This window comes from Carassius auratus, chromosome 7 (assembly GCF_003368295.1).
Source record: "Carassius auratus strain Wakin chromosome 7, ASM336829v1, whole genome shotgun sequence".
NCBI classification, from domain to species: domain Eukaryota; kingdom Metazoa; phylum Chordata; class Actinopteri; order Cypriniformes; family Cyprinidae; genus Carassius; species Carassius auratus.
The window spans coordinates 16,477,290-16,504,067 of record NC_039249.1 but is presented as its reverse complement, the minus strand read 5'-3'; the positions used below and the strand labels follow the sequence as shown (position 1 = coordinate 16,504,067).

Here is a 26,778-nt window from a genome sequence, read left to right as displayed (position 1 = left end):
AGAGCAGCCAGGATATAGATATGAAAACAGTTGCGCTGGAGAGCACTGAAGAACAGTGGGAGTATCACTTAAACTAAAAAAAAAAAGTATCAAAGGAAAGCAAAATAACTCAAACAACCCTGGAGGAGCCAGAGAAAGACACTACACAGCACGGTAAGACTAAAAAAGAAAAAATAGAGCCATTATGTGTGGAGACCTGTTCATCTGTCTGTCTGGATTAGATCAAGTCTAACCAATGCAGGAAAAGTGACTGAAACTATTATAACCTAGACAGAGAAGAGCGCAGAGGAAAGGGAAGGATACTGAAGCAATGAAGAAGGTGTGAATTTACAGTTTAATACTTATGATCGTAAAACCTTTAGGAGGAAATATTTTACCCAAGCTTTTCCAACCTTGTGGATGAAAAATGTACCTGTGTGTACCCACACACACACACAATAAAGAAAAAAACAGGAGAAAGGAAACAGTTAATGTAGGTGAATGAAGCAGAGATCTGCAGTGATCTGCTGAACCGCAGACTCAGGGCAGATGCGTTATGGAGAGGAACAGATGTTGGCTTGTCTGCTGCTAAAACAGATGTGAGCCATTTAGATAAACAAACATACACATTTGCGCAGCTCCTCTGGTTTCCAGGGAGAGGCAGCCTGTTGATGCAACTCATCTTCATATAGCAGAGGGCATTAAGACAATTACAGCCGCATGAGTAAACCTGGGTAGTCAGATCTGCTCAGTACATAAATGCCTCATCATAAATATATGACACAGGATATGAGACGGACCTCTGAGAAGAAATTAAGCGCAAAGAAAAACAAGGAGAGGAAAAAAATGGATAGAAAGGGTAATAAATTGGAAATAGAGCGACAGATAAGTGGATGCTGAGAATTGTGCTCCTTGGTAACTGATGTTAGGCACAAATGTGATTTCCTTCAGAGATCAAAACCCAGAGGGAGGAATCCACAAATGATCATCTAATAATAACCAGGAAGAAAATTTCCACATGTGCGTCAATGTAAAAACATTTCGAAACGTTTAGAGCACTGATTAGTAATGATAATGTCTTCAACGGACCCCCTGTGTTTTCATATCTGCTTCAAGCTGAGAATTAGCATGTGTGGAGAGAGAGATTATGTGTGTGTGTGTGTGTGTGTGTTTGGAAGAGAAAGAGGTTTGACTGTCTTCTGTGGGGTTTAAGAACACATAGGTCCAAGCTTTCCCTCACACATCGATCAATAACACTCCACACAAACATGCCGCAGTCAACAGCTCTTTCAGTGCATGTGTGTGAGAGCATTCAATTACAGCAATTCGGACTCTCTCTGGATCTCTGGTCAATTTCTCTTCTTCCAAAACCTCAGTGAGAAATTAGAGTTGTCTTGATCATTTCAAAGAATCTCTGAACAGCCATCAGACAAACCACAAACCCATTAAGGAGAACTGTAAACAATAATCGCAAACAAATGTGGCAACACAGAGTGATTTTAGTGACGTGGTGGACTGCATTGGGGGATCTGCTAATGTGATTTCAGTTTGTGATACCATTTTTTATTTATATCATTGTGATCCATTAAATTGAGCTTGTGATAACAGGTGTTGCTATACTGATTTAGCCATGAAATTCTTACCATCCGGGTAAATCTGTCAATTGGAGCTGTTAGCAGCATCATCCATTTGCAGTTTGGATATTTCAATTCTGTTTTTAAGATTTTCTGGCTTTAGAGAGTTTTGTATTCTCTTTTGCACTCTGCTGTCTGTAATGAAGCTTTTCCATACAAAACTTCTTCTTATTAGCTCATATGGCATTTTATGCCAAGACTAATGTTGGCAAAATGAAAAGGCCCTACTCAAGACCAGATTATTTTAGGCAGTGGTCAAAATGAGGCTAAACAATGTAGGGAATCCTTTGGGAAGTTTTCCCAGTCAACTGTAATTGAACCAGGGGCCAGATTTAAGAGGATCTTTTTTTATTCTTAAGGAGAAAATGACCTCAAAGGCCATATTTTTGTGCCCCCTGCAGATTACTGTAATTATCATAATTAGCAGGTGCACTAGTTTCATCATGACTGGCTTGAAGGGAGTTCTCTTAGAGTCACATTTTCCAATGTGTTGTGTATTTTAAATAGTTATTTTTAAATAGCATGTCAGTGTCCTGTTGCAATCATTTGCTCTCTGTCTCCTTAACTCTCTCTAGAATGAATGTCTCCTTTATCTGTGTAGTTCTGAAAATGATGTAATGATAAAATTAAGACTTTGGTTTGTAGTTTCTTTTCAGATGACTAAGCTTCTGGGCTGCTTTTACAGCTTACTTAAGTTTCACAACTGATATTTCAGATCTTTTAAGTAAAGGCAGTAATCATTTCTAATTGACAAAACTGTTTAGACTTGTAAAATAGTGGTTTTAATGAAGAAGACAAGTGTGGAAGTTGTGAGTTAAACCTCTTTACTAAGGCTTGTTCATGTTAGTATGGACAAAAAAGCTAGAGATGTCGGTGTAGTATGACTCAATGAACTACTCCATCGTAACCATGGTGGTTGCCTGGAGACTCCTGATGTTGGAAAAGTTTTCATTAAGGCTCATGTTCACTGCAGTCTCACTGCTGCTTTCCACCTGAATGCCACCCGTCAGTCCAAAACTGAAACATGACATTTAGCACCTCTACTAATTTTGATAGAATTTCCTTACACTCTTCCATTCACAGCCAGACAACATGATATTTAATGGACTTTTATACACAACAAACAGAAAGTGTTTTACCATTGTGTTGTTATTAAAAATAAAATACCCAATATATATTTTAGAAAATAAAAGAATATATATTATACTGTTCAAAAGTCAAAGTTTATTTGGTTTATTTAATAAAATAAAAAAACAGTAAACAATGTTGTGAAATATTATCATTTAAAATACTGTTTTCTATTTTAATATATTTTTAAATGTAATTCATTTCTTAAAAGGCAAAGAAGCTGAATTACTCCAATCCTTAGTGTCGCATGATGCTTCAGAAATCATTCTAATATGCTAATGTGGTGCACAAAAAAACATTTCTTATTAAGGGTTATCAAGCATGTAAATGTTCATATACAGTACAGACCAAAAGTTTGGACACACCTTCTCATTCAGAGAGTTTTCTTTATTTTAATGACTATGAAAATTGTAGAGTCACACTGAAGGCATCAAGGGCTTTTGACCAAGAAGGAGAGTGATGGGGTGCTGCGCCAGATGACCTGGCCTCCACAGTCACCGGACCTGAACCCAATCGAGATGGTTTAGAGGTGAGCTGGATCGCAGACAGAAGGCAAAAGGGCCAACAAGTGCTAAGGATCTCTCGGGGAACTCCTTCAAGACTGTTGGAAGACCATTTCAGGTGACTACCTCTTGAAGCTCATCAAGAGAATGCCAAGAGTGTGCAAAGCAGTAATCAAAGCAAAAGGTGGCTACTTTGAAGAACCTAGAATAAGACATATTTTCAGTTGTTTCACACTTTTTTTGTTATGTATATAATTCCATATATAATTCCACATGTGTTCATTCATAGTTTTGATGCCTTCAGTGAAAATCTAAAATTTTCATATTCATGAAAACAAAGAAAACTCTTTGAATGAGAAGGTGTGTCCAAACTTTTGGTCTGTACTGTATTTACACAAACCCTAGATCTTCATATCATATGATAGATCTCCTCATTCTATAACAACTTCTGGAACTAATGCTGTCAATCAATAAATATTCACAAATACTGTATGTAAAAAAACCTACTTTTGCAAACTAGTCCTAGGTTTTTCTCTCGATCAAGCCACCGCAGTAATATTCTCTGGACTCTCTAGATCAATAATTATCACAAAAAAAAAATAAATAAATAAATACCCAAACCCTATAAAACCTAAGCAAAAACTCAAAAATTTACGAAACTTGGTGAAAACGTTTCAGAGGACTCATAATAAGCATGAAAAAAGTTGAATGGAGATCAGACCATAGGTCGCACTATAACAGTTAAAAAGGCCTCAAAAACACAATATTTCTATAGAAAATTAACTTGAATTGTAAAATAAAAGTCATACATTCACACATGAACAAGATCTTCATATCATATGATAGATCCTCTCAATCTGAACAACTTTGTATCTAGGACCACTGCTGTCAATAACATTGCTGATGAAATATTAAAGATAATTTAAAAAGGTTACTTCCTAAATGAAACCTCAAAACTTCATGAAACCAAAGGTGGCACTATAACTTTCATAAATCTTAAAAATCATCATATTTCTGTGGTAAATTATCTGGATTTGCCAAAAAATGCCTTTTTTAAATCATTGATTTAGGTAGTTACATCTACGTTAACTCAATTTCTTTTGTTAACTCAATTTGTGCTTAAATGCCTGCTTGAACTCCAGTAATCGTTGCTTGTAGCTATATTTTCTTATTATTATTTGCATAAAGCAATTGTGCTGCTTAATATTTTTGTGATACAATTTTCTAGCTACACTCTTTGAGGAATAGAAAGTCCAAAAGAACAGCATTTATTTGAAATAGTGTATAGTGTACATTTAGAATCTTATAAAATATTTCTATCACTTAAAAAAAAGAAAGAAAAAACTCTAACCCCAAACTCTAAATGGATGCAAACACCGTTCAGTACTTGACATGTGGCGATTAATCATAATGAGCATGAAAGCCAATGCAGTAAATTAAAATGTGTTGTAAGTAGTGTAGATCAGCATCAGATGTGTGAGATGACATCCCTAATGTGAAGGCTGCTGTGACTGAGGTCCCTGACATGTGGTAGGAGGTCAAGACAGTCTGAGATGATGGTTTTTTTTCTAAATGAAAGTTGAAAAGATAATAGCAAAAGAGTTATGGACATGGTAGAAGCATTTATAATATGTCCTATGGTCTGGGAATCAAAAATGTGGATTTGGTTCTACGCAGCTCTTATTAGCTTCTTTCTGGTGTGCTACTCTTCAGCTCAACTGTGAACTGCAAATGACCCTAATTTCAGTGGAAAATCTAAATAAATAAATTTCACTCGTTCTCTCGATCTATTCCCCTTCCGCACCAAACCTACAGAACTTCTTTCCTCAAATGCTGGTTACAAAGCATCTTTGAAGCTAAGGGCCCTGCTTAGGGACTTTTGAGTTAGGGCTGCTACAAACAACACACACACACACACACATTACACAGCAGCTACTTCCCTTAGGGACTTGTTACGTACAAACAAAGTGGATACATGATCTATGGCATCTTCACTCTGCCTGCCCTATTTGAGTCAGGAGGATGAAGACTTCTACACCTACACCTGTCACTAAAGTTGTCTATTAGATCATGGAAACCTTGTATGTTTTAGGAACCGTAGGAAGATTACAGAAATATAGACCTGAATGAATAATCTCAGACAGATTGAGTTTCAATCCTCTAGATAATACCAATCCTAAAGGTGTTAGTGAGTAATCTTTAATATACTAAAACCCTTGATAGATTCAAAATGTCTTTAATACATACCTTAACAAAAGCACCAAACCCCAGGTGCATCTGCTCTCTGAAAGGCTGATATAACACATGTATAACTGACAGACAGAAATATAGCTTAACGGGCTGATAAGATGCTAAAAACACACACACAGTAAGAGAACACACTGTTAATGCAACTGAAATCTGCAGGGATCACACATTATTTAGGAAGCAAAGGATAGCTTTAAACCTTCAGGAAATACATTCTACCTACTTTTTATGTTTCTTGAGTAGTGATGGGAATTGTAAAGTATTTCATGATTCTGATTAATTGTAATTTTTCAGTTAGTTAACAGTTCTACCTATGATTTATTTTGCACTTTTACATAAACATTTGGACAGGAAAAAAAAGGAATTCCACTGCCAAATGATGAAATCTTCCACCTCTTTTCAGAGGTGGCACAAATACAATCCAATTATTGTCCTTAACTATGTATTAAACAACAATAAAACATATATATATAAAAATACACATACGCATACACATACACTTGCATATATGTAATCCACATAACATGCATTCATCCTAAGGCACAAAAAAACCTTTAACCTCTTGACAGAAGCTAAACAAATGCAGGAACAAATGTTTACCTGTGTGCATATGAAGATTGTGTCAAATACATTTCATTGTCTCATTCTCAGAGTACAGGAGTAATGGCATGGTCCTAATCAAATTGCCTGACATACTGAGTGGATCCAATTATTTTAAACTGGCAGAATAGATTAGCAGCACAGACCTGCAATCTGCTTTTGAAAAAGGCCCAACAAAATACACTTCCACTGTCTTCTGAAATGCTCGGTTCACCCTATCTTCATCTCCATTCCTTCATTCCCTTGTAATCTTTCCACACAGAAAAACATGTTAATGCCATACAAAGCATTTTAGATTTCCTATAATTGTGCAGAACTTGCTGCAAAATGAATTCAGTCTCATGCTCTTTTAGATGACAGTAAGTAGCAACAATTGGATCGTGCAAGCGAGAAACACTTTCTCAGTGCTGTGTTCAAGCTGAAGATATAGCACAAGAGTGTATGTGCAGCCTGAGGTTGATACGCAGTTAAAACATCTGTAAAAATGACACATGATTATGAGAAGAGACCATGTAAACTCAGTAATCACTTTCACAGATCAATAAAGAGTTGCATCAATAGCTTGAATGAAAGAGAGCACTGAATGTGTCACTGAGGTATTTCTTAATTTGTCCCACTTTTCTTTAAGTGACTGAAAAGAAGCAGACTGTTATTTCCTGTGCTCTGAATCACTACCCTAAAATTATGTTTACATAGATATTACTGTCTCTTTATAAGATTTGCTGTCCAACCTAATGAGGTAAATAATCACATTCAATACATAATAATGCAGCTCAAGATATTCAGAGTCAACTTAGCTTCTAATATAGCCTAATACAAAACTTTAGTTTGAATCATTCTTGCACAGTATGACAATTTTTGTGAGTCTGGCTTCAGAAATAAAGGATTGGTGATGAAGGATTTCAAACCACAGCCCTGAGTAATGAAATATGAACAAATCTGCATGTGCCTTAAAAGCAGATCCCAGCATCCGGTGAGCTTCCCTTTGTAGCTCACTATTCATAAGGTATTCATAATCATCATCTATAAATGATTGAACAGAGCTTAAAATAGCATTGCCTTTATTGTTAAAACAGATAAGCACTCACAGTCTTCTCTCCCTCTCTCTGCACCTTGTATCTTACATATTCAAAATGGTCTAAATAATTGAATTGACTTTGGAATCTCAGGTCTCTGGAAAGCAAGATGAATGAGGCGGCTAAATTTAAGAAGTCTTAGTGATTGCACTTGAAAACGACTTAATGAACTGTGTGTGTTGCTGTATGTGACGTAAATATCTTTTGCCTGACATCTTTCCAATAATGAGCTTTGATTCACACACTGCACATCTCCTGGAGTATGATTACTAGAGATGCCAAGTGTTTAAGCAATTAGAAGTGTGTGAGAGTGACTCTTTTGAGAGTGGCTTTATTTTATCTTAAAGGCATGGTTCACCCAAAAATTGATCGGGATGCGTCACAACAGTATTTGGTAAGAAGGAAGAGTTGTAGTATGTCAAGCAGGTTAAGACATGACGGTAGGGCTGCCATTTAGCCTGTAGTAGACAACCGGCTTTTCAATAGCCGTAAGCATGATAAATGTCCTTCTTGTTAAAACTGAATTTTACAGTTAGCAGAAATGCTGTCCTTTGAATTTCCTATACATCAAAGAATTGTGAAAAACAATTTTTTATTATTGATAACAATAACTCTACTGGTGTAATGGCTCCTGAAAATTCAGCTTTGCATCATATAAATTACATTTTAAAATACATTTAAATAGAAAAATAATATTACACAGTAAAACTGTTTTTACTCTGTTCCTGGTCAAATAATTGTCTCACGACTCCTCCAACTGCTTGGTCATAGACTGACCCCTAGCGCTTGAATTGTAGAGTAGGTTGGAATTGGCTGATTATTATATGCATATGTGACATCACTCAAGCAGCTCAAGCACACAGCAATAAAATAATTAAACCGTGTTCCCTATGTGTGCTGAAAAAACCGCAGCGCTTGGGTCTGCTTCATTGTGTGAGTACAAGCTTTAATATCCAGTGGGACTAACAAAAGGCCATTTTATTTATTTGTGAACTCTGCAGTCTGGACTGCTGCATGTTCCTGTTTACTAACTAGATTGCACTGTTAGTTTGGAAGAACAGGAAACCTGCAGTCAGGCTCACAGCAGTCTCACATAATTACAAGGGAACATGAAATCACCTCACCTCAAGAGCAGCTCAGAAACGGTCAGTAGGATTAATGTTTCTATGAAGGTGAAAGAACAATGGGCTAAATCATAAACCGAGTCTACTGTTAATGTTAAAACTTCTGTAAAGGTTTAAGGCTTATGTATCCGAGGAAATATTTAAATACATTTCTCAAAACGGTGTCCGTGTTTGCTCACTTTGCATAGTAGTGCAGTATTTATGTGGCACAGAGACCCATTAAATATTAGCTTATGTCTTTTCAGATGTTTGTCACTGCAGAGTCTGTTGAGAAAGTATTCCAACCATAATAGAAAAACACTCAACTGTAGATGAATTATGTGCTAACTCATCCTTCTACTAACAGATTTTTCCAGGAAGATTGCTGTGCCAAGTACACGTCAACATACTCCTCTCCTGAGTGATATAAAATGGCCTATGTAACATTTATAATTTATAATCCATGACATTCATTAGGTCCCCATTTCAAATGCTTTTGTGGGATACAATTACGATGACAAAATTGGTTTTGTCCATTTAAGCTACAAATGAGCTTCTTTTATTAGATTTGAAATGTAAGATGTAAGAAAACTCCGAGCACATCTGTCCTCTGAAATTCATGTTAAAATACCATATGCCATTAGTGTCATGAAAAAGGGAAAGAGGGAAAGAAGAACAGAGAGGGAGAGAAAAAGAAAAGCTTTCATGCCCCAATACTCATTGGAGTCACAAGGACTGCCGTACATTACCATTTCTACATCAATCAATGCTTGCCATTCTCATTCACACTCATTTCCAGCAAATGTTGTATTTCTTTTGTTTTTTATTACACTGATATGCATCTGAAAACTGGATGATACTATTTGAACAGGGAATGGAAACAGTGAGTCTGTTAATCTGCGATCTAGGAAAGGCTCTGCAAATACATTCAATACAGGTTTACCCTAAACAGCCTGCAATCATGCTTCTTTATTGGGCTTCTATTGAGACCCTCTCTGCTGGCTTTTTTTTTTCTCTATCCAGCAAAGCAAAACAAATTCCTCTCAGAAATACAATTATGCAAGGGCATTGTATTCATTAATAATAGAGAGAGATTTGTATGCTGGAGAAGCATGCTCTTTGCCCAAAGGGCCACTATTTCATTTCTGCAACAATTGGCGTTTCTTCCTTCTGTATAACAACAGCTGGGTGACATTAAGGAAACAAAAACAGTTGGCTCCCCAAGACAATCCCAAGTCGATCCCACATTTCGTTCCATAATTAATTTCACAAAAAGTGATTAACAAAGCGGCCTAATTAGGCCTTTGGAGATTTGCAGACTGAATGAGACATTGAAAACACCCATGTGGCACAGTAGGAAGACTTAATAGCATTAGTGTTAGTATATTACAGTCACGCTAAAAATGCACTAATGCATGATTGCATAGCATACTGTAGGAACCTCTTCCTGTATGAAATCACCTACAGTGACTAAACCCATAGATTTGTTTACTGTTGTCATAAATGTCATTCTTCCTTAACAACAGCATATTTCAGCTTGATATAAATGGTGGATAAAATGTTTTATCCTGACAAAAAATAATCAAGAAATAATGAGAAAATCCAGTAAACTATTATCAAATCTGAAGGATACTTCACAAGCTGAGATTGGGGCAGACTGACATTTACTGCTAAACTGTAACAAATTTAGAGACAAGTTTAGCATCTACAAAATAACGATGCATCATCCAATAAATAAGGTAAACAAATAGAGCAATTTGCTTGGTCAATAGTGATAGGCCATTCATGAACGATCCGTTCATTGTGTCTGTCATCTGACAAATGAACAAAAGAATAAAGAAGGTAATGTTCCCTGTAAATTATCTTTGGCGGCCTTATAATGATTTCTTATTTTCGGAATATGATCAAGATTGTGTAGGCATAGGCTGAAATCCTAGGGGGGTTGGGGGGACAGGACCCCCCACATCTGAGGGTTGTCCCCCAAAATATATATTTAGAAACCACGATGTGTATTGTAAATAACCTGTTAGACTTTAAATAACTTTGAACAAAATGAACAAAATGACTTGAATAAAGATTTTTTCATTTTTATGAACAAGATTCAATTAATTACTGTACTTAAAGAAATATATTATGAATTGTGATATTATTACATTAGATAATTACATAAAAAACACCAGCAACAACATGCCACTAGGAACATTCTGTCCAAATTGTTTATACAGTAACCCCAAAGTTTTATTTTTTCATTTAAAAATATTAACAACATTTGTTATAGTACAAATCTAAGCAAATTTATGCATCGAGAATAAACAGATATTAGATATTTTTCAGGGACAAACAATTACCCTTAAAATTATTCAGATACAATAAATAATAAATCTCACAGAAAGCATAAGCACTCAATAAATCGAATAAATACAGTAGATGATATTTACGGAAATCTTGTCAAAAGAAAAATTAACTTTTACCCCTTACGTCTTGAGAAAAAAAAAAAAATCTGTAATATTATCCTGTACTTCACTGTAACTGTTCATGATGTCGTATTCTGTGCTAACATCCTTTTCTTGTTTCCCCAGAGCATGAAGCCACGATGAGCTGTGCTCAGGCTGAACCAGAGGAGAGCTCCGCTAATGCCAGCGCCAATACTAACACCAGCCTTAACAGCACCACCAACGATGAGTTGGAGTGCAAAATCTGCTACCAGCGTTACAATGCACACAGCCGCAAGCCCAAGATTCTGGACTGCCTGCATCGTGTGTGTGCCAGATGCCTCAATAAGATCCTGGACATGGGGGACGGCTCCAGCTCCATCGGCTGCCCTTTCTGCCGCCACGAGACACAGGTCAGCGAGTATGAAGTGGCCGGGTTGCCAGACGACTCAAACATAATTTCCCGTCTGGCAGTGCGGGACAAGTCCTGGAGTTCGGACCACAGTAAGGAGGTAGTGCTGACGCCCAAGAGCCTGTCCTCCGATGAGAGTCCATCCCACGACTCCTCCAACTGCCTGGTCATCACCATCATGGAGGTGCAACGGGACCAGCAGCGCTCGCCCAGCCAAAATGCCAGCTCTGACTACTACGGCGACCACAGTCTGGACTCAGTCTCCGTAGCATCTAACAGCGGTGCATTGGACCAAGATGCACTGTCCAAGTTCTGCAATCACGTGCCACGAGTCTTGGTGTGGCTGCTGGGCTTTTTCTATTTCGGTTCACTGCCGCTTGGCATTTACTTGCTGGTGATCCAGAGAGTGACTCTGGGGATTGTGTGCGTGAGTCTAGTGCCGTCCAGTCTCACAGTCTGCCTGGTCTATGGCTTCTGCCAGTGTCTGTGCCAAGGCATGTGCGACTGCTCCAACAGGGGGTGACTGGTACAGAACAGGCCCCAGTGAAAAATCATAGGCTACATCATCGCACAATACAGACAAAAACAGGCTCTAGGCATCTGAATTTCCTCGATGCAATTCAAATGCAGCTTGTACCATCTTGCTATGAAGGGATGTGTACAAGCAGCAGTGATAAGAGGACGGGTCAAGCATTAAAAAGGAAGGTCAGTCTGGAGGAAACACTATTAGCTCAACACAGCTTCTGAACATACCCTTCAAGCTCATTCTGAAGTAAAAAAGCTGACCTTAGAAATGTTCTCCATTCAGAGCAGAGAATAATGCAAGAGTGGGAGTTTATCAAAGTGGAGAGAATGGACTTTGTGTGTACAGCCAGGCAGAGTGGATGGGCCATAAAAAATAAAGTTTTATTGTGGTTGATTTTCATTCCTGTGAAATAAACTGTGTGCCATGATTTTCTCTGAAAAGGCTCAAGGAACAGCAATTTTACAGGTTAAGACTGGACTAGTCTGACTGGCTAAAGACTTCTACTGTAGGTTTTACAAAGTGAAGAGGTGGGTAACCACTGAGGTAAGAAGGGGCCTTTAAATAAAGAGATTTGACCCATGTTGTTGTTCTGTCCATCTATGGAAATCATACTACACACTACAGTTTTTCATTCTCTCACACTGACATCAGAATGATGTCTCACTGAGATCTGATGTAGTCGAATGAAATGGTCTTCTATACTTCCTGACTGAGCTGACACAATGAAAACGCTCCTGGAATTCAATAACAGAGCACAAACAGTCCATGTAACATTGGATGTGCTAGAGTGCAGGGAAGGAGGGGAGAAAACATGTTTTATTGCACGAGATGAGTGGAAGATGCTATCTAAACTCAGTGTCACTTGGCCTACAGCTAGGCACATTTGACGAGAGTGCCATTTTCTGCATGACTGTGAATCTCACAGCTACAGTTGAGGTGATGCAGTGAGAGAAAAATCTCATCAAAATCCATGCTCTTTTTGCTTTCCATAGGTGTTTCGATATAACCTTTGCTCTGAGTCTTCACCTTAAACTTAAACTTAAAACCTTAAACTTTTATCTAAAATCCATATATTTAAAGTTAACATTTGACTCCAACAAGCACAGCGGCTCTGCAATCCTTGTGTTTCTTCTCCCTGCAGGTTCTTTAAGGGGCCTTCACCTTGAGATCCAATGAGAGCCATTCATCATTCTGAACTTGAGCCAGAGACAGAGTTTGACACAAGCATCTTAGTCAGTCAATACTGGAACAATAAACAGCACCTTGGGTTTGTGTTTAATCAAAACTGGAACTGTTTCCAAGCTCTCTGCTGGCAATGAATAATTCCAGCATCTGTACATGCTTGTGCAATACATTGCAAACAATAAGAAAATCTGAATGAACTATGGTTGGTTTAACAACAGTTTAATTGAACTCCGTCATGAGAACTCATTTCTGAGCAATCAAGCATCAGACCACCTCCTAATCACCGCACACCACATTCTCTAAACATAATTCAACAATCAGGGAAGGACAGCCAAGCGTGTAATCTAAAAACAGCCCTCATCGTCACAAAATTCCATTTAGGACTGTATTTATACACACAATCAAATATTCAACATCTTTTTTTTTCTGCCGTTTCAGGCAAATGTGCCGCATGAATTTTAATAACCTGTGAATTATTTACACACTATATTCTTTCCTCTTGTAGGAACTTTCACATCCCTCCGTTTCACAGTTTTGCCCCATTTTCTGATCTCTCTCATTAATTCAACCATCAACCCAATTAACAAAATTCTTGTTCTTTATGAATCCTTTCTCGTTTCTTCTTGAAAATGTTTATATTTTGGAATCTGCTTGAACGGAGGGTTTTTTTTTTTGTAGATATGGCAATATTTGTCCCACTCAATATGCACACATGCTGCGCCTGAGGTCTTAGTCACACTGCTCCTCTAGTACAGCCAAATCTGAATCTGAAATCTTAATTAGTAGCAATGGAGTGAGGGCTGTCAGTGAAAACGTGTGTGTGTGTGTGTGTGTTAAAACTGTAAAAGGAGGTGTGCTAAGCCACACTAAGCAGCCTAATTTACCAATTTGTGGATGTGGATTCTACAGATCTGGGCTAATGTCTGTAAAACTGTCTGACCACATGTCACCATGGGCCTCTGTGAATTGCAAAGAGATTCAGACACATTCTCCCTTTGACAATACAGACAGACAACAAGTATGACATTGTTCCTCCAGCCACATGTCAGGTTCAATTCATCAAGCTTTTTCACATCACAAGCTCTGCAAATTGCTATAATTTCGAGACAAATCGTCCGACGCAGTTCCTCACCGTGCTCAGAAAGGAACTCCAGGCTTTGCAAGAGTTTTGCATCATTGCACGTGTTTAGATTTTGGAGCAGTGAAACTGAATGATATGGTTCACTGAGCTTGTCAACCTGTTACAAACTAACTTCACGAGGTGCCTTGTGAGAAGCTGTAGAAGTTCATAACTGACCACCAAGGGCACTGTTCGGACCCTTGAAAACAAACTAAAATATGTGAAAATAAATATCCTTAAAAATGTAACAAGACACATTTGGAAAATGTAAATCAAATGATTAAATTAAAAAATGTTTCATGGTTTTATGGTTTATATGGTTTGAAATTTGTTCAAATGTGTTAATGTGTTATATTTTACATAAGTAATATAACAATAATATATATAATTTGATTAATGTTATAAAGTCATTAGAATGGTATAATAAACTGTATAAAATAATTTTATAATTTAAATTACCTATTGTTTAATTTTTTTCTACGTTTGAATAATGTTATCACTGGATGATATCACTTGAAAAGATGCAGTCAGAATCAGTAAAATATAAATGACTCTTACAGTCATTCATATGCTGGAACACACTATCACACAAACACGTTTCTTCTCCGCAGCCCATGCATGAAGCCCTTCTATTTTCTTAAAAGATCACGCACGCATCTCATGCAATCCATCACATCACTTCAGCCTGAGAGAGCACAGGAGAGAGCGAGAGACTCAAAAATAACCCTAAAGAACACAATGCCTGCAACTGGCCCTCTTTTAGCCTCTCTCTCTTTTTCCTTCTTCCCTTCTTTCTCCCTCTCTGTGATTATATATAAGGCTTCAATTTCCAGTATACTGTAAAGGTTTAAATTGCTGTCTGATTTCACTAGGGCCACATTTTATTCTTTTTGAAGTGACAAGAAAAGAAGTGATTACTTCCATCTGTTCTCAGGCATGCACACACACATATATACAGTACATATGAAAAACAGCCTGTAGCTTTGCACAAATACTGTCAGAGCTCTCAGGAGCAATGAAGACTCAAATCAGCCAATCTCCAGTGACCATGCTGTTACTATAGAGACAGCTTGCATCAGGATGGAATGAAGGAAGCATGTGAACTTTTCTGTGTTCACAGAACAGAGCTCACATGCTGGAAACAGAAAAGCCCTTCTGCTGCTGAAATAGGCTAATTCCAGGTGGAATATATATATTTTATAAATAAATATATTTGCCACCATACATGCAATAAAAAAGTAGGAAGAGTTGAAAAGTTAAAATAGTATTACATTTCATAGTAAACATGCAAAGATTCTGAAGGATTACCATTATTTAAAAAAACTAATAAATGTTATCTCAAATAATTACTCTAGGTCATCATTGGGGTTTAACTGACACATTTATGAACCCCTGCAGATTGGCCTGCTCATGGTGACCCATAACTCACCTACAGTTCATCTATTATTCAGCCATCTGATCAGAGGTATGTAGGAAAACTCAAGGAGGACATTTGTAGGGCAAATCAGAACTATGCAGGACTGATGCAATAGCAAATAAATAAGCAAATGTTTCTCAGCCCATACAGAGCTGCTTATCAACCACATGATAATATATAAATGACCATGTATACCTCATGCTGTGTGTGTGTGTGTCAGGGTATATACAGCAATCCTTAAGTTAAATTTACTACTTTTTAATACCTTTTTCACTACCTTCAGAATATTTTTTAAAACCATCACGACACTGAATTGCAAGTGTTAATCAGCGACCTTTCTATTATTTACACAGATTTTGACATATATAACATACAAAAAATAATAGATTTAGAGACTGATGTTGACAGCATATTGCACATTTATTTCACTTAGTAAATAAAAATAAAACAAATACCATAAAATGTGCAATGGAGAAAATGGATAGACCGAACAATAAGCCTGCCTGTTAGTGTTGTCACGGTACCAATATTTCAGTATTCGGCACCGATACCAGTGAAAATCCACGATTCTCGGTACCAATTTCGGTAACAAAGCAAAACACAAAAATTTGGTAATAAAAAAAAAATAACTTTTTAGCACTAAAAATAAAACCAATGCCATTCTTTATACTTATTTAGAATTGTGTTTAAAGTTTTTCTACAAGTTATATAATTATGAAAAACAGTAAACAAGTTTCACCCAAATTTAATTTGTCTTTTAATTTATCAAATTTAAACACATTTTATGTTTGGTAAATAAAGGGGATTTGCTATTAAAATTAAAACATGGGAGAAATATTGAGATTTATTTTTTTTTTAAATAAAGTTTTTTATTTTTTTGCAACAGTGGTAGCAGTATCACATACGTTTTACTAAATAATAGTAATATTTCTAACACAATGCCCTTATGTAAAAATTTTCTTTTAGGCCTAATGAATGCATATTTGTCATTTTGAAATTTCTATTTGCCCATTAGCTCCGCCCACTACCGGAGAAACCGGTATGTCTTCTGCTTTTTCGAAAGTGAATATGAATAATTCTAAATTAACTCGATTATTTTGACAGGAGAAGACAACAGATGCTGAAATTAATGCAAGCGTCATGCGCTTCAGTCTATGTAGTAAATAAACCTGCACGTCTCTGTCATTCATTAATTCACACAGAGACGCGCAGAACACAGATTCATATTTCAAACAACTTTTGCGGCTTAATACTACAGATACTGGTCCATATGGAGATTTGATTTGATTAATTTATGCTTTCACAAATTCCATGACTGTCCATATTAAAATGTAAGTTTAATTTACATGACTGGATTTTGAGATTCCGTACTCGTTTTCTGCTTCGCGGAAATCATAGCGTTGTATGCGTCAAGAACCGGGTTTGAACGGGACCTCGGTACTACCGGTCGTTAACCCAGCTATTAGAAAACTTGCATTTGTCCAAGAAGACGACGATGGTTGTCCAGTCATTGAAGATATGCCTTGAAGCAAGTCTAAAAGAAAACGTAAGCCAGCCACTTCTGTTGAGCGCGCAGTGTTCTGAGATGATGCCGAACGACCACTGAATATGACGTCAGCATGAGACGGAGACGGAAGATCTTTGATTATGTGCCCAGATATGCTAAAGCCCATATAAACGAACTAACACGAACGCAGATAGAATTTCAATCAGAATAAGACACCTGATAGTCTGGAAAAAATAATACCTAATTTGGAAAAAAATAATACCTCTGAGACCACATTTAACACTTTTAATGGCCTTAAATTTGACCATTTTGATTTATCACTTTTTAATACTTTTTAAAACCCCGCGGACACCCTGTGTGTATTTTAAGGATACTGAACTGTAGACATGTTATCTATTGTAACTGGGTGCACTTTATCCTCAAAAATAGATCGTTTTCTTGCAGACCTTGTCTAAGTCTAAATAAATAATATTTTCAGCTGTAATTAAAAGAAAAACTCAAGTTTTGATTTGATCTACAACACTGTCAGTGAAAAAGCAGCTTCTGTTGCAGTTATGCTGCTGCTCTGCTTTGCTTACATACTGCTTTTGTCTGGTATAAAATGTGATTTAAAAAAAAAGTTTTGTGTTCTACGTGCTTGATCTCACTTTCTTTGACCATCTTGTGCTTCTTTGTGAGGTACTGATTAGTGATTTTGTGCATGCATTTTCTCTGCGTGAGTCTAGCATCTGCTCTTTCTAATTAGCCACCAGGAGACGGATGAAGAGAGAGAGACAGACAGAGAGAGTGGAGGAGAGAATGAGAGATAAAGAGAGGAGGTGGAGGGGGGAGGAAAGTAGGGAGAGATCACAATAGGGGGAATAGAAGAAAAAGTGTGAAAAAAGGTACAGAAAATTTCATGAGGAAATAAAGAAAAAAGAAGAAGAAAGAAAGCAGGAAGTGCGACACAGAATCATAGGAGATAATTCACCCAAAAATGAAAATTCCATCATAAAAGTAATTCATGACTCATGCATAAGTCTTCTGAATTCATCTGGGAAACCAGATTCAGATTTATCTTGTTATTCACCGATAATCTCACCCTCCAGTGGTCTGATAACTGCTGTGAGCAGATCATTGAGTTGAACTCAAGAACCTCAGGATTTGTGCATGAATCCATCAGAACAGTTCTAAGAAGAAGATCACACGATTCACTGAAAACACTTGACTAAAAAGAACGATTCACTACATCCACCAAGTAACTACTGCATTAGCATTAGACATATTTTAAGCTATTTCTAGTGCTTTTTAAAGCTTATAAATCCTTATAACTACTCTTTTTGTGTTTCACAGATTTGAAACAAGTTGTAAAAATTCTGAAAATCCTTTAGATTTCACTGTATTTAAATTCCACAGTCTGTTTGATAAAAAAAAAAAATTGGTTTGGTTGGGTTTAGTTTGATTTGGATGCAATGACAGTTTCTGTGCCAAACACACTCCTGGGTTCGTATGTTTTGTAAAGTTTTTTTCAAACATGGCCCTTCATGACATCATGAAAGGCATAATTCCTTGTATGGGCACTTCTCCCAAAAGAGCACAAACACACAAGTCAACCAGAGTGAGAGCGAGAGCACGCCTATCAACGTTTAATCAGAAATGCAGTCTTCATTTTATTGGTGTATTTTACTTTCATTTTATTACAATTATGCCAACAGCGCCCCCTAAGGAATTAAAATTCCTTACCAGATGGGAATTAGGACACCAGGCTGTTTCTGCTGTTACTTCAAGCGCTAGTGACTGTTGACACTAGGGATGTCAACGATTAATCGATGATCGATTAATTGTCGATAAGAGATGCAATCGATTAAGGCTATCGATGGTCGGTTAACCGATTCAATGTTGGGCTGCGTGCGGCTCATGCGCACTCAACACGTGCGAGCGGCTGTGAGTGACGGTGACGATATATAAAAGCATCATCATTCATTCACAATGTACAAATTAAGCTTTTAATGTGATTTAAACTTTAAAGTACATTAAAATAGAAACAACATAAAAGTTCTTCAACATTAAATGCAATAGAAATGTAGTTACTAATCATTTCATCAGATAACTGTTTTATACCGTGCGCTTTGCAGGGCTGCGGGACACAGTGACAGGACAGGTAGTCTATTCATTCCTACAACTTGTTTATTCATTCCTACGAATTATTAATGTGGCAATTGTCCATGTTTCATTAATTTTGTTCCCTAAATAACCCATGATTTAAGTGAAATAAGGGAACAAATTAATAAATCGAACGAATTCTTAATTCATGAAATGTTTAATTTCCCTTCCCATGTTTACCACAGTAAGAGATGCGAAAACAGTTATTAAAAGCGAAAGATAATAAAATAAACCTGGGAAATTAGAGGGTTAGACTATGAAGATTTAGGAAAAGAAACAATGCCTAAATATACTGAATTTGTGGAAATTCGTGACCAACCGGCAAACCAGAACAAAGCCGCGTAAATGAAGACTATGGGGTCCAAAAGCATGTTCGCGATCTAACATTTTCCAGTTAACCTATTATTCCTCTAATAAACAAAGCTTTTATACCACACTTGTCATAATCAGATCTTATCATTTCTAAATAAATAATTGCTGGATTCAAAACAGCGATTAATAGGCGCTGTGACCGACACATTCCTGGAGCTATCACTGCTGTCACTAAACGGTGACGCCGAGCATCGTTCACAAGTTTCTGCATGGACCTGACTAGGGCACAGGTTCTAAGCCCTGGGACAAAATGGGATGCTTTAAGGAAAATTTATAGCCTACTAAGTAATAGGCCCAACATAAAAATAACAATTTGTTTTCATGTTTTTTTTTTTTTTTTTTTTTTTTTTTTTAGATAGGCTATGCGAAATATATCCGACTTAAATAGGCTAATTAAGATTAACGGATTTAAAACAGATTTATAATTTGACCCAAAAATCCCTCCATATGGGCGCTCCATAAGTTCACAAAAAAAAAAAAAAAAAGGATGACAACGCATTCTGTTTGTTTGCTTTATTTTACAAGAGCACAAATCTTCTGTTTTTATTGTGAGTGTGCACAAATGAAAGTAAACACTTTTGCGGAAAATATATATATATTTTAATGTCTCAGCTGTTTCGATCGCACCGGAGCCTGCTGCACACGTATATTCTAGCGATTCAAACTTATATCGCAGTCTGTTCATTATCAAAATAAAATGTCAACTAAACATTAAAAGGTTACACTGGTCAGTTTAAATAGACCGTAGTATACCGGTCCACTCTGCTGTTATGCCAAGGACGTTTTTGCTCATATGAAGAGGATCATCTTTTCCGTCTATATGCGAATGCGTGTTAAGTACAAGCCTAGTTTACATTATAAATAATAGTTTAACATTCAAATACATTGCGAATATGGAAACATTTCGATTTGTGCCGAATGAGACATGAGCAATAACCTCCAAATAAATCTAGCCAAAGCCGCGCTCGCTCATCCTCGTCTGCACGCATGCACTGTCACGATCTAATGCGCTGTATGCCGGATTTTTAAAAATCTGACATTTTCTAGGACAGAATCCAGCAGGATCAAATTAATGTGAGCAACTGTGTTTTGGTGCAGCAGCGCCGATGTAGTTCACTTAATGTGCAGCGCAGTCACACGCGCTCCACATTTCGGATAATTTTATACAATAATGTCAGTTGAAAACATTGCAATTGTGCTTTAAAATACAACAACGAGCACCACAAAACCATTTAAAGAGGCGCGTTCAGCGTTCTCCGTGCGGGATTGGAAACTGTCAACAAAGTAAAATGACCTCAAAAGTATGGCGCGCTCTCTTCATTTTATCAAATGATCATAATCGCATCTATTCATTTTATAATCCTGCTACTAGCATTTTATTCAGACTAAAACCTCTTTAATTCAAGTGAGAAAGCGTTTTGTGTGTGTGTGTGGCTTTTGCACATCCTGTCATACCGCTGACTGCGTGCCTGCAATAGACGCATTTTGCAGTATTATGGTTAACGATTAATCGATTAATTGATCGTTAATTTAAACGACGATCGATCATGGAAATAATCGAAATTTGACATCCCTAGTTGACACTATAGCACAAAGGACACGCCATTCTGTACTTGTATCCTTAAATTAAATGCAGAAATTCAAAACAATGAATCCAATAACCAGGCAAAAGTTCATTTTAAAATGACCACACTGTTGACATGATCTTATCACTAGCACGCCCTGAGCACATTTGAGCTATTTGAGCAAAGGCTTTTCTTAACCCATGTTAAGTAAAATGTGCATACACGTGAGAGAAAGCCTTTGATATTCAATACCTTTCCTCGTTAAAATACAGTGACATACCCTTATGTGTGAGAGACTAAAGAACGTTCACAACACACTTCTCTCACACATACGACGTGCTAAAGGAGGAAGGTGAGCAGAGAAAATGTAAATTAACCAGTGCAAATACTGCATTGAGGATAATATAATTTAAAATACAACTTTTTTTTTTCTTTGCAAAACACATTTAGTGACTTAGCCGTAAAAAGCAGATGATAATCAAAAGAAAATGGAAGAGAAGTGAATATTGGTGTATGTGCTAAATCTTTAGCTGAAGAAAAGAGACCAGGAGAAATTGAAAACATGAAAATAAGAGAGGGAAAAAAGAGAGTACATCAGGACAGATTTAAGGACACAATCTGTTCGTCTGTGATGAGACCAGCCGGTGGTACAGAAAATAAACTAATCCATGCAATATCACAGCTCAGTGGTCTGCACAGTCACTTTAAAACTAATAAAACAGTCCACAAACAATCACAGCACCAACAGACAGACATTCATTTTCTGGTTTAGAATGCAGAAGTCTCACACACACTGTTTCCTTCCCAACTACTATAGTTACACTGGGTCTACATTAAAAATGAACAGTGCACCATAACACAACAACACTATAGCAATCCCATTGTAATCAACAACACAGCATAGCATGCCTAGTGTAAAGAGCTTTGTTCGTTACAATGGGAACAATCTAGTTGTGCCGCGCCACTTGCCTTGCAGTGAAAAACACATTACAGAATATTCATAAGAAGTCTCAAATCAACAGCATACATAAACTGCTTTACTGTGGTATTAAAATCTTCCCTCCATAACATACTGTATGGCAACACCCAGACAGAACCAGCTTAAGCAGATCTAAAAATAGTATTCTAGTAAATATATTTATTAGATGCATTCACAAAGTTATAAGGACATCCTTTTGACCATTGTTTGAATATTTATTACACATTTTGGCTAGTCTGCTTATTCTGCCTACTATCAGTACAGCTCATATTTTACAGTGTCTAATTTTACTAAATTTGAAAAACAAAGTGCTGATTAAAAGTTGATTACCTCTGGGCCTCCATATAGCTCATTCACCATAGATACTATCTGTATGTCTATCGCATAATGTTCTTTTTTTTTTACTTTGGACCATTTTGTCCATTTCAGTAGAAATAAACAGGAAGCAGTTTCCACTCAAGGGAAATATCAAATATAGACTGACACTTTCATTCAGTGCCGTCCAATCACACAAAGGTCAATCCACATGAACACAGGTAGCATCTGAAGTGAAGCGCAGTTAAACGAGAGAGGGAAACATTCACTCTGCAACTGAAATAACCCTCCATTTGAAATGTTAATTATAGACCTGCTGAGTGTGAGGGGCTTGTATGTCTGGATTGCCCTCTTATTGGATATGTCAGATGGGCAAGGACATTTAATTAGGGTGTGTATGTGTGCATGTCAGCACTGTGTGTGTGTGTGTGTGTGTGTGTGTGAATGTGTCTCTGTGTGTGTGCACGTGTTTTAGACTCTCTCTGTCTTGTTGAATCCTTCATAAACATTTTAAAGCAAAGCAATCAATGCTAAAAACTATCTCCAATCTTCAGCATGCTCTTCATACAAACATACCTCAAGGTTGCTGTGTGAGAGGGTGATGTATTTTTACTTTATTTTAAAGTGATGTAGTTACAGTAAAAAATTACATATACTATAGAAATAATAGCCAATACTTTAATTACAAGCAGCTAAACCTAAACCAACCCCAACTTGTAGTATGTGTGCTTAATTTACACTACACAGTACTTTTTTGTGTCACCTTAAAATGATGTGTAACCTGTGAGTATAGTATATTTGTCTCTTTGTGTTTGTGAACTTACATATTTTTTACTTTTTTTCTAACCAATCAAATATCTTAGAGCTTGGTAGAACTAGGTAAATATACATTTATTACACAAATGCTCATTAAGTTAGGATTAGGGTAAAGATTTTATTTTAATTTCCATGAGTTTTCCAGGTCTATTAATCAAATCAACACAAAGTACAGATACTGAGTTAAATTTTACTTTATTTTTTACTTTTATCTGCCCAAAAGTATACTATATCTAGTTGTTTTTATATAACTTTGGAGGTTTCTGAGACCGCCCTTAGTGTGCCCTGGCCCTATGGTTGAGAACCACTGCTCTCTTCATTTTTCTAGAATCTACAATCTGAAGCTCATTGTAAGGAAGCAAAGCCTTTCAACTCACTTCCTGGCAGTTTGTGAATTGCAGGCCTCACCTTTACTTTTTCTTGAAGTTTTCCCAGGCTGACAGTGCTTTCTATGATGCGTGTGAGGATGCCCTGTTTGTCTTTCTCTAGAGTTGAAGCCTGAGGATGGAGAAAGGGAACAGGAAAGGTTACACAACTACAGGGAGGCAGATTGAGGAAAAGAGGAGAGCCATATAGGGACAAGAGCCGGGAAAGAGAGAGAGTTGCCAGTTACTTTGATAAACGTAGGAAAACCGTGAAGCAAGAGCAGCAGAGCAAATCTTTAAAAGTTTGACTAGACTCATGGGTACTAACATTCTGTTGAGTACAAACATTTCCCCGAGCGGCAGTGAGGCTCACTGCTTGGAAAAAGAGGAGTATGAAACTTTCATAATCCCCGAACTTAAGGCTCTGCCTCAAACACAAAAGCTGCTGTGTAAAATGATTCGATGCAGGGTTTGAATGTAAACTCTTAAGGCGGTTGAATTCAGGGAATATGGTGTGTCCTCAGTTAAAGCATGCTTTGTAAGTTCAAATAAAGAATGAGGAGTTGTGCATTTATGATGTGGAAGAGTGTGAACCTTCCATAAAACAGTAATTAGGAGTCAGCTGATCCACTACCTCTGACTTCATTCTGTCACAGAAACTGTTATTAAGTCACTTTTTTATGTGCAATGATAAGGTACCTTCATATGGGTAACTAGAACATTAATTATTCCAATATTCTTATAAAAATAAAAACTTGATCAGGTGTAAGACTAGTTTTCGGGGCTAATCATTACCTGTCGGCACAACTATAACCTCTGTAACCATCTTATGTTATCCAGACTGTCTGATGTGATTTCTGTTTGAATGAACTGCTGATAGAGATCACAGATCTAAAAGAACTAAAAAAGCTCCAGAGATCAAGACATACAGAGATGCAAACAGATGGCAGCTTGCACATCATGCTTGTGAGTTTCTGTTGAATTACCATGTGCATGAGCTGGTCTCTTTCATGGGTGGTTCTTTCTGCAAGTGTGACAATGTTGGCAAGGTACTGATGAGCGATGAGCTCTTTCTCTAATGAGTCTTCAAGCTGTTGCTTCAGGACACTTATACGCTTCTGGGTTTTCCTAAGGAGGGAGAGACAGTGAGAGGATAAGACACGAATGAGAACCTCGCGAAGTCAGTATTTATGTGAGTTTATGATAGAACATACTAGTCTGAAAACATGGTGTGAAATCACATTGAAAATCTAACTACTAGTTTCAGAATTTGGAAACATTTAAATATGGCAGAAACTAATTAAGATGAGATACATGTAAAATTCTGCATTTACTGCAAGCAAATTTGTGAAATTGACCATTAGAATGCCTTTGAATATTTGCTTTGAATGCTTCCTTAAATATACTCAGATCACGAAGGGAACGGATCATCAGGTTTTGTACAAACCTGTGGAGTTTACCTGCTGTCATTAAAGGGATAGTTAACCCAAAAATTCTGTCATTAATTCCTCACTCTCATGTCGTTCCAAACCTGTAAGACCTTTGTTTATCTTTGCAACACAAATGAAGATATTTGTTATGGAATCTGTGAGCTCTCTGACCCTCCATCGACAGCAAGGGTATTAACACAATCAACTTCCAGAAAGATAGCAATGACATCGGTAAAATAGTCCAATAGCATTCGCGTGCTTTCTACTGAACGTAAACTACTTTAATTACGTTCTGGGGTACTCTCCAAGATGGCGGAAGATGGTAACTTGGGGAAAACAATTGCTGATTAAATTATTTTATTATTGTTTTCTGTATGCACAAAAAGTATTCTCGTAGCTTTGTAATACTATGATTGAGCCCCTGATGTCACATGGACTACTTTTAACAATGTTCTTGCTATGTTCCTGTGCGTTGATCGTGGTAATATCCTTGCGGTCTATGGATGGTCATAGAGCTCTCAGATTTTATGAAAAATATCTTAATTTGTGTTGCGAAGATGAACGAAGGTCTTAAATGTTTGGAACGACATGAGAGTTTTCATTTTTGGATGAACTACAACAAAAAAACATCAAAATTGACAGTAAAATATTTATAATGTTACCAAAGATTTTCTAACTCATAAAGATGCAGCTTTTTTCCTTTTTATTGATAAAAGAAAATCATGAAAAAATCTATCATTGTTTCCACAAACATATTAAACACCACTACCGTTTTTAACATCAATAATAAAAAGAAATGTTTATCACGCATATATTAGCATGTGACACTGGATCATGTGACACTGAAAAAAATGGCTGTTGAAAATTCAGCTTTGGCATCACCGAAGTAATATTACAACTGAAAGTATATTAAAAAGAGAAACCAATTATTTTATAATTTTAAAAATATTTTGACAACATTAAGGTTTTAATGTTCTCTTGATCAGGAAAATGCAGCCTTTAAAAAAAGCTCACATCCTTTCCCCTACAAGGTGTATCATTAATGTCTACCATTTAAATGTATTTCTAATTCTAGCCTTAATAAGTCTGAGTGACCTAAATCTGTCAGCAAGTATTTCCCCTGCTTCAGGGAACTGGTATTGGTTGTTTTCTTGATTTAGTGTTTCTTTCTCATCTCTCCTCTTACGCAGCGGCTGCTATTACACTCCTCCTTCTGTTTCTGCAGCCCTCTGGCCAAAATAATCTGTCTCCACTTCTGTGGCCTATTACTCATCCTGATCCGCCTCCTTCCAGCTAAACATGATCTTGCAGTCAGAAACATCAAACTGCAATATTGTCACTTTATAGTGTCTGCTCAAAGTCATGTTTCACTATATTTTCCACAGCAGTTCCTTCACCCAGATTGACAAGAGCCAGAAAGTGTCTCATTTCAAATGCAGAGCTTTGGTATCAAATCATTGTTAGCTGATCGTAACCAATCCATCCTGCATTAGCCAGAATAAACAGCCTGGCCCCAACTCAAGCATACAAAGCTTTGAGAACATTGCAAAAATTGTAGGGATGCACGATATTGGATTTTGGCCGATATTCGATATGCCGATATTTTCTAAATAATTTTGGCCGATGCCGATGCCGATACCGATATCGATATATATACAAATATATACTGAAAAATTTAAACTTTAATTTTACTGAAGAGAAATCCATGTATCTCTTCTGTACTGATTCTACCATAAATTTATTATTTTACAAATGTAGACAGACATTCACATCTGAAAAACAGGTCAATTAATTCACTTGGAGAATATCGGTTTGGCTCATCGGCAGAAATATTCATATCGGCCGATACCGATAATGGTCATTTTAAGCTTTTATCGGCCGATACCGATGTTGTGCCGATATTATCGTGCATCCCTAAAAAATTG

At 36.9% G+C, this 26,778-nt stretch overlaps 2 protein-coding genes across 2 annotated transcripts in view; one reads left to right on the top strand and one right to left on the bottom strand.

Annotated features, from left to right (window-relative positions):
* The window catches only part of cep89 (centrosomal protein 89), a 63,171-nt gene that overhangs the window by 10,824 nt on the left and 25,569 nt on the right, over positions 1 to 26,778 (bottom strand). Inside the window, 2 exon segments of the mRNA XM_026267640.1 lie at positions 23,467 to 23,556; positions 24,410 to 24,551. Coding sequence (XP_026123425.1) covers positions 23,467 to 23,556; positions 24,410 to 24,551 — 232 coding nt within the window.
* On the top strand, positions 6 to 12,570 carry LOC113106076 (E3 ubiquitin-protein ligase RNF182). The gene is made up of 2 exons (XM_026267641.1): positions 6 to 153; positions 10,850 to 12,570. Exon 2 carries the CDS (start codon positions 10,864 to 10,866, stop codon positions 11,635 to 11,637), a length of 774 nt encoding a protein of 257 aa, XP_026123426.1. The 5' UTR covers positions 6 to 153; positions 10,850 to 10,863; the 3' UTR covers positions 11,638 to 12,570.